The sequence below is a fragment of the Arachis stenosperma genome, chromosome 9, assembly GCF_014773155.1.
Source record: "Arachis stenosperma cultivar V10309 chromosome 9, arast.V10309.gnm1.PFL2, whole genome shotgun sequence".
In the NCBI taxonomy this organism is placed as follows: Eukaryota; Viridiplantae; Streptophyta; class Magnoliopsida; order Fabales; family Fabaceae; genus Arachis; species Arachis stenosperma.
Window position 1 is genome coordinate 7722682 of NC_080385.1, and position 21771 is coordinate 7744452.

Genomic DNA, 21771 nt, shown 5'->3' on the forward strand with positions numbered 1-21771 from the left:
CGTTTCTATTTTTTTTTGTCCAAACAAATACAACGACATTAACACTAAATTAGGCTTTCTTAATATACCAAGTCAAGAAACAAATATTCTTACAGGACGATACATAAACATATGACTAAAAACAATGCTAGTTATAAGACTGAAATTAAACATACATTGATAACCCAGCATGAACCTAAAGGATACAACCTAATGATCCCCGCCAGCAGTATCTCTTCGCTGGCCACAGTTCCTCCGCGTGTGTCCTGGCTGTCGACAGAGCCCACAGCGCTTGGGCTGGTTCTCAGCAGATCGATCCATGGGACCACGGATCCTAGTTGCCTTAGGCCGACCTTCCCTGGCTCGCCTCATGTTAGGATCAGGAATGATAGTAGGCCCGGCATATGGTGGCCATAGCCCTTCTGGTATGGGCGGAACAAACCCGTTACTGTAAACTTTGAACACCTCACTCATACGATACACCTCATGCACGTATGCTGCCCAATTAAGCCGGGAGTGGGCGCAACAAGCAATGGCGTGACAGCATGGATAATGGAGGGCCTGAAAGTACCCACAATCACATGTGTGATCCTTCAGCGAGACCATGTAGCTACCCAAGGAGAAGTTTCCAGTCGGTGTAGTCTCAGCAACCGTGTACTCCGACTGGTGCCTGTCGTACAACGTGACGGTGAAGCACCTTGACTCCCTTATGTTCCTTTCAATACCCTTGACCAATGCCTGACAAAACTCTTGTCCAGCTCCAAGTTGCGCCTCTGCTGTTTGTCCCCGGATAACGAATAGCTCAGCAAGCCTTCCGTATGTGGACTTAACCAACGACGTGACCGGGAGGTTGCGAGTTCCCTTCAAGACGGAGTTCACACATTCACTGATGTTTGTTGTCATGTGCCCGAACCGTCTACCGCTATCCTGGTGTTGTGTCCACTTCTCATACTCCATCCGGTTTGCCCAATCACACATTGCCGGATTCTCAGTACGCATGATGTCGAACCAGTAATAGAACTCCGCCTCAGTTTTTGCGTACGCAGCATTAACCAGCATTCTTCTCGCATCTTTACCTTTGAAAGAAAGGCTGAAATTTGCTGCCACATGGCGGATACAGTACGCCCGATAAGCACGTGGGGGCAGCCAACCATTCACGGGATCCTCTAGTGCAGACTTGATACCGTTATGCCTATCCGAGATAACAAGGATACCCTCCTGTGGAGTCACGTGACTTCTCAAGTTGGACAAGAAAAATGCCCATGACTCGGCATTTTCTCCCTCCACAAGGGCGAATGCTATGGGTAGGATGTTTGAGTTCCCATCCTGTGCAATCGCCAGCAGTAAGGTGCCTCCATATTTGCCGTACAGGTGGGTACCATCAATACTCACAAGCGGCTTGCAATGTTGGAAGGCCTCAACGCAAGGTGGAAATGTCTAGAACAGACGGTGAAAGTACACTGTTGACTCATCAATCTGGTCCCCAACTATAACAGGAGACGTCTGCAACACAGTGACTGTCCCGGGCATCGTCAACTCCACGCCTAGCATCCAACGTGGCAATTCGGCATAAGACTCTTCCCAGTCTCCATATATTTGTGCAACTGCCATCTGTTTTGCTTTCCAAACCTTCCGGTAACTGGGCTTGAATCCGTAATCAGCTTCAGTCGCTTGTTGCAAGACCTTGATCGGTACTGCAGCATCCGCACTAACCAACGGAAAAATCCTCGCACAGATAACGTGGTAATCAAGCTGACGGTGATCACTGGAAACAGATGTTGCTAAGCAAGTGTGCGGACCGTTGTACCTCCTAACCTCCCAAGTTCCCTTCCGTGCACGGAGCGAAATCCGAATCATCCAACTACAACTTTTGCCGAAATCCTTGCACCTTCCATGATACTTCAAATGGTCCGACTCCATCACTCGGTACTCAACACCTCGACGGATGCTGTAGTCCTTCACACTAAGAACAGCTTCTTCTTTACTCTGGAAGGATTGCCCAATCTGAAATTCGGTTGACGAACCACCTACTGTAGCAACTCCGGCCGTATGTTCACCCAGAGCCTCCAAGTTTAACGTCGAGAAGTGTGGAGGGTAATGCTGTGTGCCGGAACTTGAAGGACCTTGTTGTGCTTGTGGATTGGCACCGGTGTCATCGTCGCTGTCCCCAAATATATCTACAGGCTCCTCATCAGTGTCATCGTCCCGCATTGCATTCTCTACTCGATCAGGTACCCCGAATTCTTGATGATCATCATCTGTGGCACGACCTGATTCCCCCAGAAATGCCTGTTGCAGGACCCCTTCATTAGGGGAACGTGCAGTTGGAACTGCAACCGCTGGTACCAGATCAGCCGCAAAAGAAGGAGAGGCAACCTGAGGAACAGAAAACCGGTTTGCTGGCGCCGAGCAAGACGCACCGCCAGCGGCAGTCGAGCTATGAACAGGAGCCGATGCCCCAGAACTATCCAGAGTTACCTCCAACTTCGCATACAACTCGTGTATTCTGACCTCAGGAAAACTCCTCACGCAATGAAATAGAACCCTAATATCTTCGTCAGCCCCTAACACGAATGTATCATACATCACACCGCTGGAAACTACAGCAATGGGAATCTTGTAGAAGATCTTCTTCACAACCTTGCTCCCAAAAACTCCAAGCTTCTGCAAGATGGTGCTCTTCAAATCTGACAAACTGTTTGACGAACTAACAAATACACTCAACGGTTCTCTATCAGTGAACTTCACACCATATTTTTTGCTTTTTTTAATTTTTCCAGAGCAGTGCACTAACACAAGAACACTCTCTCCCTCACTTGACATTGTGATAATGATCTCCTCAGCAACTACATTCTCACTCGAATATATATAGATTTTCATTATACATAAACCGTGCTAGGTTACAAGGTTTTTTGATCATTTGAATGCCCTTCATAAACCGTGGTTGCCAGCCACGGTTTATGCTTTTTCTTCTTCATAAACCGTGGCTACCACCAGCGGTTTCTGCTTTTCATTTATAAAGTGTAAACCGTGGCTGCCTACCACGGTTTACATTGTGCATTTCAAACCCATAAAACCCTGCTGCCTCCCACGGTTTATGTGCATTTGGAATCCGTGGTTGGCAGCCACGGTTTGTATATAAATGAATTCAACGCAAAATGGTAACCAAATTCCAAATGTTGTAATTTGGTAACGCTTTCATCCAATCATTTTATTTTGGAAAATTGCCCTAAAAAATATATATTTAAAAATATAATTATTATAAAATTTGATTATTCTAGTGATTGATTATTTAATTAAAAAATACCTAAATTAATATATATATTTTGACTAATTTAATAGTTATTTTTTTTACTATTTGATAGTTGCTTTTAATTATGCATAAAACATTTCTGTTAAAAAATATAAATTCAAATTTTTTAATCGTATTAAAAAATCAGTCACAAAATTAATTAATTATAGAATACAAATATATATTAAAAATATATAAAATAAATAAAATAATATATATATATATAAATACTTAATAACTGACGTAATAAATACTAATATTTAATAATATACACGTAATGTTGTTAAAATTCCTAAAAACATTTTTTAATAATCCAATTGGTACCAGATTCAACTAAATAAAAAATTTTGAAAATACTTGGCAGGCCATGTTCTGCTCTCGCAAAGAGAGGAGCAGCCGAGAAACCTTGTTTATTACTACTTATTACTAGTAAAAGAATTTATATAACGTGTAGTTAGAGCATACATAAGTCTTATCACTCAAAGTATTTTGTGAGTTGTTATGGTTAGATTTGATTTTAATCCTATTTAAACTTTGTCAAACAGTCAAAGCATGGTTTGGGGTTCATGGTCAAGTATAAATCAAGCATATGATAATATCAAATTATAACTTTTTTTTTTCCAAAAGATAGTAGGTTATATTTCATTAATTATTGAAAAATAAAAAATAAAGATGTCTAAAAATAGGACAGCATAATAAAAGGTGGAAATTTTCCAAAAACACTACACTGAAGGTATTCATCCAACGGTGCGTGGTCGAAAAACGAAGAAAAATCTTAAAGAAGAAAGAATGATAAATCAAATTGAATGTAACTAAGAGCTTGCCTCATGAAGATGACAACCTAAACTGGGAGTTCTTTGGATTTCACGGAGCAACTTGACAGAGCTTACTAGAATGACAGACAGCATAGAAGTAGAACCTTCAAAAATCAACTAGTTGCGAGCTTTCCAGCACTTCCAGCAAATGATGGCAAGCAATTGAAGATTACGGTCAACATTTTTCAACGGGTTAAGTATCTCTATTGATGCAGTCGACCATGTCCAAAAGTCGTTAGAACTCTGAGGGGAAAGACAGTCACAAAGATAACTTTGAGACCATACGTCTTTAATTCTAGAGCAATCGATCAAACAATGAGTGACTGTTTCCATTGCTTCATGACAGCAGGGGCATATTGGTGATATAGAAGGAATACGGTGATGAATCTGAGCAAGCACCAGAAGTCGGCCATGGAGAGCTTTCCAGATAAATAGCTTAATTTTGTGAGGCAAGTTCAACTTCCATAAATCAATCCACGACTTTTTCTGCTGCATATAATTAGGGCAAAGCTCCAGAGGTGGATGGTAAAATAAATAGCCAATTCTGTAACCTGAAGTTGTATCATATTACTTGGATTTGTTCAAATCCCATTGCAATTTGTCCCTACTCTGCTGAATTTTAACTGACAAAATTCTGTTTGCAACGTCTTGGGGAAATAATTCTTGAATGAGATTCTGATTCCAATTCCTATCTTCAGTAATTAGATCTTTAACTCTTGGAACCAATTCAGAAATAGCCTGTCTATTTGGCATGTCAGAAATCATTAAAGGATACGGAGGAGGCAGCCAAGGATCCTCAAAGATTCGGATATTCTCACCAGTACCCAAAGCCCAATTAAGACCTTTTTCAACAATCTTTCGGCCAGTATGCTCCTCCATCCCCAAGAAGGTAAGACTCCAATTTCTGCCGTTATAGCATTACCATTGCTAAAGTATTTACCTCTTAAGATTTTGGATAATAAGGAAGTAGGCTGTGTTACAAGTCACCAAAACTGTTTGCCTAAAAGCGCCAGTTTTTGGATTTTGAGATCTTTAAATCCAAGGCCTCCTTCTTTTCATGGGCGAGTCATAGTGTCCCAGCTAATCCAAGCCATCTGCCTTTCATAACCTTTTTTTCCCTCCAGAACTGAAAAAGTAGAGAGTGAATTTTCGAAATTAAACCATCAGGTAACTTGAAGCAAGACAATGTATAAATAGGAATAGCTTCTCCCATTGCCTTAAGCAATATGTGTCTACCACCTGACGAAAGAAGATTACGCTTCCACCCTTGGATTCTTTTCCAAACATTTTCTTTGATCATACTAAAAGAAGCCTTTTTCGATTTAGAGACTGTAGAAGACAAACCAAGGTATTTATCTTGAGTCCCAATATGATTAATATTCATAGAGTTAGCCAGTAGTGTACGAGTAGTGGAGGGAGTGTTGTGGCTAAAGAATACAACAGATTTATTAAGATTTACCCTCTGGCCACTGATACTTTCATAAGAATTCAATAAATGCAAGATATTTGAACATGCTTCAGGATTAGCCTTACAGAATAAGATGGAATCATCAGCAAACAAGAGGTGGTTGACCATGGGACATCGCCTATGTATCTGAAGATCCTGAATTAGTCTACTTTGTTCTACCTTGTGTAGCAAGAAGGAGAGACCTTCTCCAGAGAAAAGAAAAAGATAGGGGGATAGAGGTTCTCCTTGTCGAATACCTCTATTTGGTTTGAAGAAACCATAAGTTTGTCCTTCCACAATAACAGAATAAGAAACAGTTGTCACTAATTCTCGAATCCACATGATCCACTGAGAGTCAAAACCAGACTTCTCCAATATAAACCAAAGAAAGTGCCATTCCACCCTATTATATGCCTTATATATAATTTTAGCGCCATTTCATTTTCGAGTCCCCTTTTTTTGTTCTTCAAGTAATGCATACACTCGTGAGCAATTAGGATATTATTAGAGATTAATCTGCCTTTAATAAAAGCACTCTGTGTAGGACTAATTAGTCTATTCATCATACCCTGAAGTCTATGTACAAATACTTTGGAGATAATCTTGTAAAAGACTGAAGATAGGCTTATTGGTCTTACCTGAGTTATATTTTTAGTATCAGAAATCTTGGGAATAAGACAGATCTGAGTGTGGTTAAAACCCTTCAAAATTCTGTCCCCTAAAAAGAAGCTCTTAACTGCTCGAAACACATCACCACTAAGTATGTTCCAGAAGCTTTGAAAAAATTTTGCTGTCATACCATCATCTCTTGGAGCACTTTGAGGATGAATGCTAAATGTTGCACGTTTTACTTCCTCCATAGTCACTGGTATTTGAAGCCTACGGTTCATGTGAGCTATAACTTTAGGTTCAAAATCAGTAAACAGAGGTTCAGGGTTCTCATGACAAGTGAAAAAAAAGATGTCCTTGAGATAAGATTCAACCACAGAAGCAATACCAGCATTTGAAGTAGCCACTTCACCATCACTGCCAGTTAGTTGCCAAATTCTATTTCTTCGGGTTCGATTTCTAAATTTCTGATGGAAGAAAGTTGTATTTTGATCACCAGATTTGAGCCATTTGATTCTAGACTTATCTTTCCAATAAGATTCCTCATTTTACAATACTTTTTCAAGTTTGTCCTCTATTTCTGAAATGATGTCACCTCCATAAATTCTTGCTAAACAAAGTTTCTCTAATTCCGACTGTAGTAAATCAATCTCTACCTTCGAATTAGATCTGTGTTCTTGCTGCCATCTGACAATCTTATGCCGACAACACTTTATTTTTTGAGTTAGGATATACATGGCTGAACCACCAATCTGTTCGTGCCAAACCTCTCTAACAATCTGCCTTATTTCATCATTGGAACACCATCTTTTTTGGAATTTGAATCGGCGTTTAGATCTCTCAGTTCTCGGATTAGAGTATAAGAGAAGAAAGGAGTGATCCGAGCCTGATTTTGACAGTTTAAGAACTGTTGCATTGGGATAGAGTTGCTGCCAATCAACTTCTACCAGGAATCGGTCCAGTCTTTCCTATATCAACTCATCACCCCTCCGTCTATTTGACCAAGTGAATGGTTTTCCGACCATACCAATATCAATCAGGGAATTATTATCAATAAAACTATTAAAGGTTTCAATAGAAGAAGGAGATTTAGCACCCCCACCTTCTTTCTCCAATTGATTAGAAATGGCATTAAAATCCCCCATTAACACAACCTTACCATCGAACTATTGAGTGATTGAAGTTAATTCAGCAAATTGAGTTATTCTATGTTGATCATTTGAACTGAGATAAACACCTAGAACACCATAGGGATCATTAGAACCAGCTGTCAGAACTGATGCCGCAATGAAGAATCTACCATGCTGTAAAATCTGAACAGTGCAACCATCCCTCCATGCCATTGCCAAACCCCCTGATAATCCATCCGGATCCACAATAAACTATTTCTTGAAGCCACAAGATCTTAGTTTTCCTTCAACTTGTCGTGATTAATTTTTTGTTTCACAGATAAAACCAACCTCGGGGGAGTAGGATTTGCAATCCCTTTAAGATTGTGGATTGTCAGGGGTCTCCCCAAACCCCGACAATTCCACGAGAGCAGTTTCATATTTTTTTGGGTGCCACTTGAAGGCTGGCAGCTGGCACCCTCCACCGTCATAGCATCAGAGACAATATCATTGAGACAAATTTTCTTTGAAATATCTTCAGTACCGTTACCTCCACTCCTCTGTTTGAAACCTATCACAGACTTTCTAGCAAGTTGTTTCAGGTTTAGCTTTTTGTTCTCCTTTTTAAGCTTGGATATGACGTTGTTATTGTGTTGGACATTATTCATGGGATAGGATATCTCCAATAAAGCATTAGAAGAAGAATTAGTATCAGTAGCCATACCTGTGTTTTCTGATTCACCCTCATTTTCTGCTCTAGAACCCGAATTAGCAGCAATTTTTTTATTATTCTCTTTTTTCTGATCATCTTGCACACTTATTTTTCAGAAACTATCAAAAAGCCAAGCAGGTAGAGCTTTTTTCTTCGGTTGAGCTGGAATAGAACCATCCTGAGGTTGGTTAGGATTGAATGAAGCTTTCTTTTCAGTTAAACGCCTACCGACTTAATCTGCCTTAAGTCATTCACCAACTCGATCTTCCTTAATATTGTTTTGGGCAGAATCATCAATAAAAAATTGGCAGTTCTTCCAGGTTCCGTGTACATGCTTGAATTCCTTCAGAAACATCTTCATAAGCTAAAACAATCAAATCATCCTCCTGATCACTATCAATTATATGAGGGTTCTGAGTCTCTGATTTGTTGCTCATGGTGTAGAGAAAATCAGAATTGGTATTTAATGATTTCAGAGAGAAATAAGATATATGGAATGAGTGAATTAGAAAACGAAATGAATTAAAAGAGGAATGAATTGGGAGAGAAAACGAAAATTAGAGAGCTAAGTGGAAAAGAAATTAAGAAAAGAGAGTAGAAGAAGATGGAAAAGAGTTTGACGAAAAAAAGACAAAAAGAGGTGTATCCATGAAAGCGGCGCAATAAAACCATAGCAGAGCATGAACGAACTCATCGGACGCTAAATGAGGAATACATACTCCCACTTGTTAAAGCATTAGACGAGTATAAATTATCAAATTATAACTTAGCTTATTAAGATTAAACCTAGTTTATTTAAAATAAGATATAAACGAGTAAGGGTTAAATTTAATTTCATATAGAATATTAGTTAATTTTTTCATTAGATTATATATTTTTCTATCATTAATAAATTTCCACCTCACGTTTTCATTTATTATTAATAAATCTCCAAAAAATATTTAATTTCTTTCAATCTCTGGTAATATAAAATTCAACAATCTAAGCTATTTTTTATTTTTTCTAAACATTATATGGCATTGGTTTGTTTTTTTCAGTTATGTTATACTATGGCCAAACAAAACTCTCGGGTAACAGGTTTCAATGGAGAAATGGAATTCAATTTCGTTCATTCTCAATATCAATAAAGTAAGATTAGAAATAAAAATAGAATAGTTAGGAAATACTATCATTTAAGATACTTAAATGAAAACCAAATAGTGTACTTTGAATTGAAAATTTGTTTGAAATACTTGTTTCTCTCTCTCTCACAAAAAAAGTTTATATAGGTATACTAAATTAAAAAATAATGTGCTTAATAACCACTTAACTTTAGGATATTTAGTAGTCAAAATCAAATATAAATTAGAAATACAGAGGCACAAAAGAATATTTATAGTGGTTGAAAATAAGTACAAATAAAATGTATTTAGGATACAAATTTTTTGTCATTTTAAAAAAAAAGTGAAAATAGATTCACTTTATTAATTCCCTGTTTATTATTTTTATTTTTTGTCCTAGACTACTCCTAGTTATCAAACATCTATATATAACAGACTATAATTTATCCTATAATTTATAATAATTATCATAGTTAACCATCATGAGAATCCCAGTGTAATATTAAGGACCATCCTATATGTATACCTCATTTATTATATATATATATATATATATATATATATATATATATATCTACAGTTTCTTATTGAAAATTATTTAAAAAATATAAAAAAGAAGCACAATAATAAAAAATTAAAAAAAATGAGAGGATGTGATGAAAATATAAATAAATAAAGAGAAATGACAAAGAAAAAAAAAAGTGAAAACAAATTAAAATAGTGGGCATATAAGATACATAGATACAAGATTTAAATAATATAATAATAGCTAGCAACTCCCACATATGTTATTAATTACAATTTCACTAGATTACTAACAATATTTCTGTCAATTTTTACTAACTTTTATTTATAATTTTATTTAATAAAAATATTTTTGTAAATGTATCTAATAAAATTATTTTTTTATGATTATATCTAATAAAAATATTTTTATAGATATATTTTCTAAATATATCTCTTTATACATATATTTAAAATATAATAATTAATTATTATTAATAATAAATTAACAATAATATATTAATACCCTATATTTTTTTATTAATTATTACTTATTAACTTTCGGTATCTTATAAGACACAAGATTTAAATTTCTCTTCCATAGTTGACTAATTCTGAAATCTGACAATACTTTGAATTTATATATATAAAATTTCTCATTTTCCTAGTTGCGTCTCTCATCATCACTATATATTTATTATCTTATATGAATTTTGACTCTGGAATTCAATATCCATTCAACAAATCATCATCACCCGGTTTTCCGTCATATCATTTAACCATTGGCACATAAATCACTATATAAAGAGATACTCCTAGCTACTTCAAATTAAACACACATACATAACCACAAACATGATGATAATAAAAATTTCTCCATTTTGGCTTGTTGCTCTTTTCTCTATCATCTATGTTAATGGTGTTCTTCATGTTGAAGCCACTCACCATCTTTTTAGAAACCTTCAAAGTCTAATAACTTCTGATGATGATGCTGATGATTCCTCTCATCAACCTTACAGAACAGCTTATCACTTCCAACCTCCCAAGAATTGGATAAATGGTATTATGTGTTTGATTATATTATTTATCAATTATCATATTTTTCTTCATATATTTAGATACTTTTGCTGGATTTGTTTGTTGAGGTAAAGTAAATAAGCGTTGTTTGTTGTTGATAACAATGTCGAAGGGAGATAAATAATATCTATTACAAACTCTTTCTCTTCTTCATAACTTGGAACGATAAAAAAAAATTTATATTATATGTCTTAATTCCCTTGCTTGTATATATTTATTATTTGCTCAATTTCTTTCTTTTTATTTTTGGAAACATTTTATATATATATGTATATTAACAATTTGTTCCTTTGATTTGCTTCTTTTTTTGATGATTTAACCGGTGGTGCTAAAATGGATGCTTGGGTGTGTTTGGACTTGCAGATCCTAATGGTTAGTTTATCTTCCCTCTTTCTTAACCCTCCTTTGATTATATTGCTTTAATTTATTTGCACTTTATTTACTGAATAATTATTATAATGATATATGAATGTTTAGTTATATCATTCTTCTGTATGTAGAATAGCTAGCTATTAGCCTGAAATTCCACAATAAAAATGATTTATTATTATTTAATTTTTTTTATAAAGATCAGATGATATTTATTAATTAAATTTATTAAGTTATTTATATATCATAAAATAAAATTAGCCAAAACAATATATATTAATATGATAAATTAATTTTAAAGATAAGAAATATCTTAATACTATTTTATGATATTTTAAAAATTATTTATATTAATAAATTAGTGAAACAAGTATTAAAAAAAAAAACTTTTAGTTTTTTAAAAATATTGTGAAAGATAAAAAAAAGAGAAGGAGGATATAAATTTTAAAATTTTTGAGGGGTCATCATCATGGCTCCCTTATCTCTATTAAGCACCGTTTCCGAATGTAAGGAAATAAATAAATAAATAAATAAATATATTGGCAAACGTTCAAATTCTCCTACCTTATATTAATACTTATTTTAATATTTTAATATTTTAAATTTTGGTAAATCATTCCTACCCTAGTATTGTCTTTGATAAATCGTCACATTAATAGTATACTTTTTTTTTTATCAATAAATTGAGTTGGGTGTTTTATGTGTATAAACAACCTGGCCCAGTCTACATGAGTGTTTATTAAATATCATATATCTCTATCACAATGTCACTGCCTAGTATATTCTTTGTATGGTTTCAGAAGAAAATAGAAATAATAATAATATATATTTTAACATTTATATATATAAGAACTTTGGTCAAAGTGGTTGAAATTTTCAAATTTATTAAGGATTCAAATATTGATAACAATAATTGAGAAATGTAGAAGAGAGGTCAATAATGAAAATATTTAATTTCCAAAAGTATGTTCATCAACAGCGGTTCCAAAAATATAATAAATCACAACATATATACATGACATTCAGATATTTGGCATATTCATGCGGTAGGGACAAATTTAATTTTCGGTATCTATTTGATTAAGAAGTTTCTTCCAACCGATCGGCATTTAATTTTCTTATTATTATAAATATTCATGAGGATATATAATATAGTTTAAAGAATTAAATTAATCGGTTGTCTTTTCCTAGATTCTTCTTTTTGGAGGAAAATCTTTTAAATACTAATTGTTAACAATATAAAATTATTGTCAATAAAATATAGTGAAAAAAATAGAGCGTGTTTAATATAAAATCTAAATGTAAAATGTATATACAATAGAAGTGTTTGGATATCTTAAAAGTCTTATATAACTACTACCTCTAATTGAAAATAACTGTTTAAGTTAGAGGTTTACATTGTAATAAATTATTGTTTGTTTGATAAAACTTAGGCAATATTAATAGGAGGAGAAATAATATATTAGTAAGTTATGTTATTATATTTTGGTCAACCCTTTATCATAGGGATACTTATATTATAACTAAAAATCACTGTCACTAATTAGCTTTCTAGATACATTTATTTTTCTAATTATTATGTGATATCATATTTACATGTAATTGTAAAAATCTGATGTTTAGCACAAATTTTTGCTAGTGCATTAGTCATGCTAAGTTTCTTGTCTCAAAAATCATAAGCTGATGACGTGTCTTCCATCATAATTATAAAAGTGCAACTCATGCCACAAATAGAAACACTATACATCTACAAGCCTATAATTAATATAATTACCGTGGATGAAGAGTTTAATTATTTTTTTTTAAAAGATATACTGAATGCATCTCCATCATAGCTACAGTTTTTGTTAGCTCTGATGATTCTCCTTCTCTGGTATGTTCATGTTGCGTCTATAAGTATGACTTTGATTTCGATTTTGAAGAGATATATATGTTCAACTTATGTCATGTAATTAATATATTCTACTAGTCCAAAAATGATTTATATAATACGTAAAAAATAACTTTACTACAATATGGTTTCTTTGGCAGTGATTAGACAATAGTATATATAGTTACTTCATATAAATTTTACTAATATATAATAACTATTGTTCGGCATAATACCCGACTACGCACTATATCCTATAATTAGTATTTGCTCATATATTCTATTAATTTTTTAAAAAATTTTAATTTGAAGCAATATTAACGTAAAATAATTATATATATATATAAAATATAATATAATATAATACGTCAGTAAAAATTAACTATTTTTAATTTTAATTATTTAAATATTCATCTAAAAGAATCGATATAATTAAATAAAATTCATTTATAAAATTAAACTTTTTTTAATGGCAAACTCTTGTGCGCAAACAATGCACTATGCACAGGTGTTGCACAAACCAATTCACTAGTATAAAAAATGGTGGAAACTAGGTGCAGTCGATTTCACGTGAAATTGATAACTGAGAGCTATTAGATGATTTGATTGATTTGACTAAGTTTTCATCTAATGGTTCTCAAATATTAACTTCACATAAAGTCGACTGCAACTGAGTTTTCACCATAAAAAATACCAAAAAAAAGCAAAGGGTTTAAGTTATTATCTAATCAAATATATGTTTTCACTTATAAAATATTTTTTGAAATAATAGATACAGTAAATTAATCAAATAGTATTTTTTGTTTATTACATTTTAAATTTTTTTGAGATTTATATGTTTTATCATTCACATTTTCAAAGTTATTTTTGTTGTTAACATAAATTTTTTATTACTATTTTAATAATTTATCATGATAAAATATGTCCATAATTCTTTTACACTAATATAATATAATGTGGCATATTATATTATGTAGGACCAATGAGATATAAGGGATTGTACCATCTATTTTATCAATACAACCCTAAAGGTGCAGTTTGGGGAAACATTGTATGGGCTCACTCTGTATCAAAAGATCTCGTTAATTGGACCCCACTTAATATTGCCATCTATCCATCTCAGCCGTCCGATATAAATGGTTGTTGGTCAGGATCAGCTACAATACTCCCTGGGGGCAAACCTGTCATTTTGTACACCGGAATTGATCCAAACAATCAACAAGTTCAAAACTTGGCCTACCCCAAAGACTTATCTGATCCATATCTTAAAGAATGGGTGAAATCCCAGAAAAACCCTTTGATGGCACCAACTATTGCCAACAAGATCAATGCAAGTTCATTTAGGGACCCCACCACAGCATGGCTAGGAAAAGATGGACATTGGAGGGTATTAGTTGGAAACAAGAGGGGCAAAATTGGGCAAGCACTTTTATATAGGAGCAAAGATTTTGTTAATTGGGTTAAAGCCAAACACCCTTTACATTCATCTAAGTATACTGGAATGTGGGAATGTCCTGATTTTTTCCCTGTTTTGAAAAAGGGCATTTTGGGAATAGAAACTTCTGTGAATGATGATAATGTTAGGCACGTGCTTAAGGCTAGTGTGGATGATAGGAAACATGATTACTATTTGATTGGGAGTTATAATGCTACCAAGGATAACTTTATCCCGGATAAGGATTTTGATCAGAATATTGAAACCGTGTTAAGGTATGATTATGGAAAATACTATGCATCAAAAACTTTCTTTGATGATGGGAATAAGAGAAGGGTGTTGCTTGGTTGGGTCAACGAATCATCAAGTGTTGCTGATGATATCAAGAAAGGATGGTCTGGAATCCATGTGAGTTGGTTTTAATCTCTCTCTAATTTAATCCAAGAATAGTTGATTATTGAAGTTTCTATGAATTATTTGGTTAGATTATATAATTTGGTACGCCCTTATAATATATGCTTTAATATTTGCATGGATAGGGATGTCAAAAATAAAATATTTCACTTGACAGCTAAGAGTCAAACCATTAGTATATAGATCTAGCTCCACAAACAAAATAATAATAATAATAATAATAATTTATTAAGTCCTTTGTTCAAGAATCCAGATTAGCAAATTTTTAGTAGTTTATCTCTATTTGTTTATGTTATATTGACCTTCTCGAAAGGAGATTAGTTATATATTTATAGAAATATTTAAATAATGTAAAATATAAAAATAAAAATAATAAAAATTTCAAATCAATTTTCAAATTATCTTCTAATTTTTAAATAAACAAGATTTTGGATTTTTTATTTTTTTAAATATATTTAAATTTTTACTCATTTAAAACTTACGAGGATAATTAAGATAATGAACTAAAAAATTTTAATAGTATATATAAATTTAGAAATGATCAAAAGTTAGGTTGAATTTGATGAAGTTTAAGGAAATTATTGAGCGTAAAACAAGTTGTTATAATAAGCATTTTGACATGTATTTGCAGGCAATACCAAGGGCTATCTGGCTTCATGAGTCAGGTAAGCAATTAGTGCAATGGCCTGTAGTAGAAATTGAGAAGCTGAGAGAAAACCCAGTCAACTGGAACACCAAAGTCCTCAAAGGTGGTCAACTGCTTCAAGTTAATGACATCACAGCAGCACAGGTGAATTATGTGTTTTAAATGTTTGATATAGGTTCTATTATTTTTTGAATAATCAACTAATAAATTAATTAATTGAAATAAATATTCAAGTAATTAAATTTGTCAAATTAATAATTAGCTAATACAATTTTAGATAAGGGTGGCAAAACGGGTCGAACTTGTCGGGCTGACCCGTCGAACTCACTAAAAAAGCGGGTCAGGTTAGGATTTGGAATCTGTCAAATTAAAAAAATCCACCAAATTTGCGGATTTTGTCTGGACGGACTAGTCCGCCGGGCTAAAAAATTTTATTTTTCCTTTTTTTTTTATTAAACAAAAAGTTATTACTACTACAAAATTAATAATTATATAATTTTTAAACACTTTTTTTTATTGTTTGTTCTTTTAGTTATTAACTTTATTTATTTTATTTTACAATTTCATATATATGCTTAAATTATGTGATTTTTAAAAAAAATAAAGATGGTTCTATTGACAAATATTATTTTGAACAATTTTATTGAAGTTAAAAATTAAAAAAAAAAGATAATAAGAAAATTATATTATAACTTTACTATTTTTTATTTATATTTTTAATTATTATTTTTTAGTTAATTTTAATGAATTTTATTTTTCCAAAAAAAAAAAGAATCAAATAGGTTAACCCACTAGCTCGCTAATCTGCCATAAAAAAGGACAAACTAGCATTCTGAACCCACCTTAACTGATAGGGCGGGCCGGCCCACCCCATTTATGATGCGGCCTAGGCAGGGCGGGCGGGTTGGAGCGGGCTAGCCCGCTTTGTCACCCCTAGTGTTAGATGAGCGAGTTCATATATATAGGTTCTATTATACGCATTCTAGTATATATGGGCGTCAAGTGATGAATCAATCCAAAAAAGAAAAGAAAAGAAGAGTGTGATTCTTTTCAAACTTCAGATGAATTTAATTATGTGTATTTTGCAGGCTGACGTTGAAATTTCATTTGAGATAAATAAGATTGGCGATGCTGAAGAATTGAACTCTTGGGTAGACCCCCAAATTCTGTGTAGCCAGAAGGGTTCTTCTGTTAGAAGTGGATTGGGACCCTTTGGCCTAATAGTTTTGGCTTCAAAGGGATTGCAAGAGTACACTTCAGTGTTCTTCAGAATATTCAAATACCAAAACGAAAATTTGGTTCTCTTTTGCAGTGACCAAAGCAGGTTTGTAAATGATGTAACTAAATATGATCCACGGAGAGAATAATCTATTAAAGACTTAAAGTTATACCATTAACATATTTTAGTGCATCAAACACCTAAGTTCAACCGTATCCATTATGTTATTCCCATATGAATCACTCTGATATGTATAATCATTGCTTTGATAGGGCTTCCTTGAACAAAGACAACGATCTCACCACTTATGGAACTTTTGTGGATGTGGATCCTCTTCATGAGAAGTTGTCATTGAGAAGCTTGGTAAGTTCCAATTTATGCAGTCATAAGAACTTCAAAAGAAAATTAATCATACTTCTTCCATTCTCTTTTATTTGTGATAAATAAAAAGGAACTGAAGATATCATTATCCATACAAGTCATGGCTACAAAGAATTTCATCTTTATTTTATTTATTGTGAAGAAAAGGAGGTCACTCTTGCTCTTCCTATTAAAATGGTTAACACTTAACAACCATCAGTGTCATGATCATGATCTATCAAAAACCAATTGCAGCTACTTGACATGTATTATTCCTTAGGTCTTTTACTTTTATGCTTCTAATATGAGTTTCTTTTTTCACTTTTTCAACAGATTGATCACTCTGTTGTGGAGAGTTTTGGAGGAGACGGAAAGGCTTGCGTCACTGCCAGAGTTTATCCCACACTGGCAATAAATGATGAGGCACAACTATATGCCTTCAATAATGGAACTTCTAGTGTTAAGATCAAAAGTTTGAGTGCTTGGAGCATGAAGAAAGCACAAATCAATGGAAACTAAACATAATTACTGGGGAATTGAATTCTGGATTCAGAAGATGAGCATTCATTATGACAATTCTTTTGTGTTCTATTACTATTGTCTCCAATGTATCACTAATGTAACATTAATAAGCAAGTCATTCATCTTATCTAGTATTTGATGAAAATATGACTCCTAAAATTGTTCACTGAGCAATAATAATATATTATTTGTATATCAGTCATTAGCAAATCTTATCATATGTCCTCTTCTAGAAAGCATATACATACCAACTTATTAGCACACCTGGGCTTCCAACACATCATTAAGCAGAATGAAAAAGCACAAGTAATCTATTTTATAAATCAATGACGCATCAGAAATTTGCCTAAGTTTATCATGTAAATACAAACAATTTTATGAAATACAGAATACGTATAGGGAAATACATGTAGACATGACCATTATTTTTTTGTTCAAAAGATTATCACAGATAACAGAAAAAACACAAAAAAAAACCTCATATGAAACACAGTAGGAAGCTATAACACATCTTGCAAAACATGGATATAAAGATATACAGCGGTTGTTAGTTTGCATCCTGTGGACAGATAAAGGAGCTGCAGCCTATAATACATACTACTAATTTATTTTGACATTGAACCTTGGACAAGAAACAATATGAAGTGTCAATAAATCCATTGCACATAAACATTACTCCTCCCATTCATATCTTCTCTAAATGTGATGCATTCTTCATGTGTTATAAATTGCTGGATTTCAACACTTTAATGGACACATGCATTTACTAACACCAAACAACTGTTTCATGAGATCTTGGGCAGGTACCAAAATTGCCAATATTTTACAAGGACCAAAAGCATAGTAAAGCTGGCATTAAAAAAAAAAACACATCCAACATTCATGTAGCTTGAAAAATACTAGGAGGGGCGAAAAGTTCTATGCATCTTGATGTTGAAACTGTGCTTAACTGCTGAACATAACCAACCTTCTTTAATTATTCACAAAAACTAGCATACCTGATACCTCATTCTACTTTAACAATATGTTGCAGCAACCTACCTTTTCCTAGTCCAAAATATACTTAAATTATTCAAAAAACACATTCATCTGCAAACCATGCATCTAATAAACCACAAAAGTCCCTTTCCTCATGGAAACTGGCACACACTGATTCATTGACTAGGTTTGTGTCTTCTACCCATTTCTACTAGAAGCAAGGAAACCAAAACTCATAGCAACTACAAAAGAACGTACATCAATTTACTAACCAAAAGGTTGGTCAACTAAATTTACTTGTTTAACTACTATTGGCTTTACTATGGCCAATGTGAGCCTTAGGATTTGGTGAGACTGAGCTTGACATCTAGAGCCAGATGCCTGTAATAATGGGTGCAATCCCTTATTCTTGGTGCAGTTCTAAAATCTATAAAGAATTAAAGTTGTACTCTCAGTAACAGCAATAATTTTTCTCCTTGCGGAAAGCACTTGATCAAACAACTATTCAAATTAAACACAACACAAAGCACACATCGTGCGCATGTCCAAACCAAACCAAAGCTGTGTAATACACCAAAAGAAAACTGATTATTCCAATATTCCTTCAAAAAGACATAACGAACATCATTCCGATGAATTCAGATTTGATAATTCCTGCCAAAAAAAACTCTAAATCTCTCTACGTTATTAATATTATTAGCAAAAACCAGCAAATTGGATCCCTGAACTATATTCTACCGCGATCCTCATCCACTTAACAAAATCATCCAAAATCATTCCCAATCTCCAAGTTTGTAAGGACAGTTATATTTTGAGTTCTAATTTGGAACTTTATTCTTTCTATGATTGTTTTTTTGTAATTAAACAAAATGACCTCACAAGATAACCCACAAAAATCAAACAATGCAGAGTTATCAACATTGCATCACAATACGCAATTGTAGCAGTACTTATGCATATAAATGAGCAAATTCCGGTTCATCACAAGTCTAAAACAGTACAAATTACAAAATAACAATTCAACAAGTTTCCAATCTTTTCTCAAAGCCATTATTTTTTCACTTAACAAAAATCCCCCAATTCAAGGAAGATACAAAAAAAGGGGAAATTTTATATATTAGTTAGTGTCCCAGGGTTTGGGTTCGGGGACGGCGACCACCATACCTTGAAGGTCATGGTTGAGAGTGAGCTGGCAGGCGAGCCTGGAGTGCTTGTTGAGAACCCTAGCCCTCGAATTGCGCTTGAGAACGTACTCTTCTTCGTAGGAACGTAGAGGGAGCTTGTCGAGCCATTCTTGGGCGATGTTAACCTCGCATTCAGCGGAGCAGGCGTCGATCTCTTCCAGACGGTGGGAGGCTGGGTCGATAAGGCCCGAGTTGGTTAGGGCTTTAAGGAGGGTGTGCCCTGAAAGGCCCAGAATTTCGTGCTTCTTGCCCTCGAAGTCGATTGCTGAGAGGCGCACGATGCGGTCGGAGACCTTCTTTGAGGAGGAAGTTGAGGAGGAGGTGGAGGTGGTGGCGGAGGATCGGGCGATTAGAGATTTGGCGAGGAAGGAGGAGAGAGATGGAAGACGGTGGGATTGGGAGGTAAGACGGTGGAGAGCCACTGCCATTGCTGTAAAGTGGAAGGAGGATATGAGATCTGATTTCGGGGCAACGGAAACGAGACTCTTTTTAATTCAGGGATTTTCAACAAGGTGAATTATAGTATATAGAGGGTGAAAGCTAGTGCACTCGATACAAAAGACTTGTTTGGGTATATTTTCAAGGAAAGATTTTTTTGAATTTATTTTTATTTTTAATTTTATAGAAAAATAAAAGTATTTTTATATTTATGTTTAGATATAATAATATAAAAATATTTTTTTATTTATTTATTATATGAAAAATATTTTTTAAAAAAAAATTTTAAATTTAAATTATAATTTTTTAAAAATTTTTTTATTTTTTTAATATTTTTATTTTTACTATTAAAAATTTATCAAACATATTAAAAAATTAAAAAAAAATAAATAATAACGTCCAAATAAGCATAAAATAAAGAGTAGAATATTCTTTAAAAATCAACCTACTGATAAATTAAATTTTATTTATTATTGTTATTTTTTTGTCATGAACTGATAAATTGGCACACATAAAAAAAATTAATCTCTTTGTTCAACACAAAACGACTTTTACACCAAAAAAATATTTAGGAGACTTGATGAAACTCCTTCACTATTCTGTTATTGCCATGTGATGTTTTTGAATATTTTTATTGTTTTATTTTTTTTTACATGTAATATAAAAATAAATGAATATAATATTATTACCAAAAAAAAAATAAATATAATATTTATTTAGTAGACTTAGTTATGTAAAATTTTTTGTTGTGATATTATTTGATGAATCAAAGAAAAAAAATATTATTTTAAAAAAACTAATAATATATTTTAATAATATTATTAATATAAAATAATAAATTTTAAATATTTTTTAAATAATTTATATCATTCAAAATAATATAAGTATTCCAAATAATATATTTAAAATATAGTAAAGTAACATATTTTAATAAAAAAATTGTTATTAAAAAATTATATCAATATGTTTTATATGAATTTTTTTATTAAACTTCTTTTTCTTTTGCAAGAACAATTATAATGTCATAAAGATATGATAAAAGTAAATATAAATATTTGGTTTTATTTTCTATTTGATTGGAATTTGGTTAGTAACAAAATATGACATACATACACATATATACATATATATAGATTATGGTCATATAATATATATTATTTAACCTAACCTACCTTATCATACATTTGAGTATATGAATGATAAATACATAAAATATTTAAAATATAAATCTTGTGAAAAACGGTTTTGATAAATAAATGTATTGTGTGGGAAAAAAATCAATACTAATTATTCTATTTTTGTTATTAGCTTTTTTTTAAAACAAATTAATTAGATATTTAACACATTTAATTGGTTTTATCTTTTTACTTAACATATTACTGTGTCTATTCTGTCGCTTTTTTATTGAGTTTTAAAAATTAATTTTATATTTTTTATAAATTATAAAAAAATAAAATATTTTAAATGATTTAATATGTAAAATATATAAAATAAATAAATTTGAATTAAAAAATAAGTTGTTATTATGTGAACAAAATCAATATAAAAATTGACTAATATTATTTAAAGATTATTTATTTATAAATATTATTAAATTTATTTATTTTCTCAATCCTATTTAATTAGAAACAATTTTAAAATTTTATATACAAAATCAATAAAAACACTATTTATATACGAAATACTTCTAAA

The 21771-nt window shown here is 32.4% G+C and overlaps 2 protein-coding genes across 2 annotated transcripts; one reads left to right on the plus strand and one right to left on the minus strand.

Annotated features, from left to right (window-relative positions):
- Nucleotides 1-13860: 13860 nt before the first annotated feature.
- LOC130950420 (beta-fructofuranosidase, cell wall isozyme-like) lies at nt 13861-17676 on the plus strand. The gene is made up of 5 exons (XM_057878905.1): nt 13861-14726; nt 15364-15522; nt 16467-16702; nt 16870-16960; nt 17291-17676. Exons 1-5 carry the CDS (start codon nt 13866-13868, stop codon nt 17474-17476), a joined length of 1533 nt encoding a protein of 510 aa, XP_057734888.1. The 5' UTR covers nt 13861-13865; the 3' UTR covers nt 17477-17676.
- Nucleotides 17677-19388: 1712 nt separating this feature from the next.
- On the minus strand, nt 19389-20157 carry LOC130950418 (uncharacterized). Its single transcript, XM_057878904.1, has one exon. It carries the CDS (start codon nt 20067-20069, stop codon nt 19575-19577), a length of 495 nt encoding a protein of 164 aa, XP_057734887.1. The 5' UTR covers nt 20070-20157; the 3' UTR covers nt 19389-19574.
- Between the last annotated feature and the right edge of the window lie 1614 nt (nt 20158-21771).

Excerpts from the sequence above, each read along its gene's own strand:
- LOC130950420 (XM_057878905.1), top strand. The coding sequence starts at position 13,866 with ATGAGATATAAGGGATTGTACCATCTATTTTATCAATACAACCCTAAA. Across the intron at positions 16,703-16,869 it reads TTTTGCAGTGACCAAAGCAG|GGCTTCCTTGAACAAAGACA; the intron begins GTTTGTAAATGA and ends TTGCTTTGATAG. Across the intron at positions 16,961-17,290 it reads AGTTGTCATTGAGAAGCTTG|ATTGATCACTCTGTTGTGGA; the intron begins GTAAGTTCCAAT and ends CTTTTTCAACAG.
- LOC130950418 (XM_057878904.1), bottom strand. The coding sequence starts at position 20,069 with ATGGCAGTGGCTCTCCACCGTCTTACCTCCCAATCCCACCGTCTTCCA.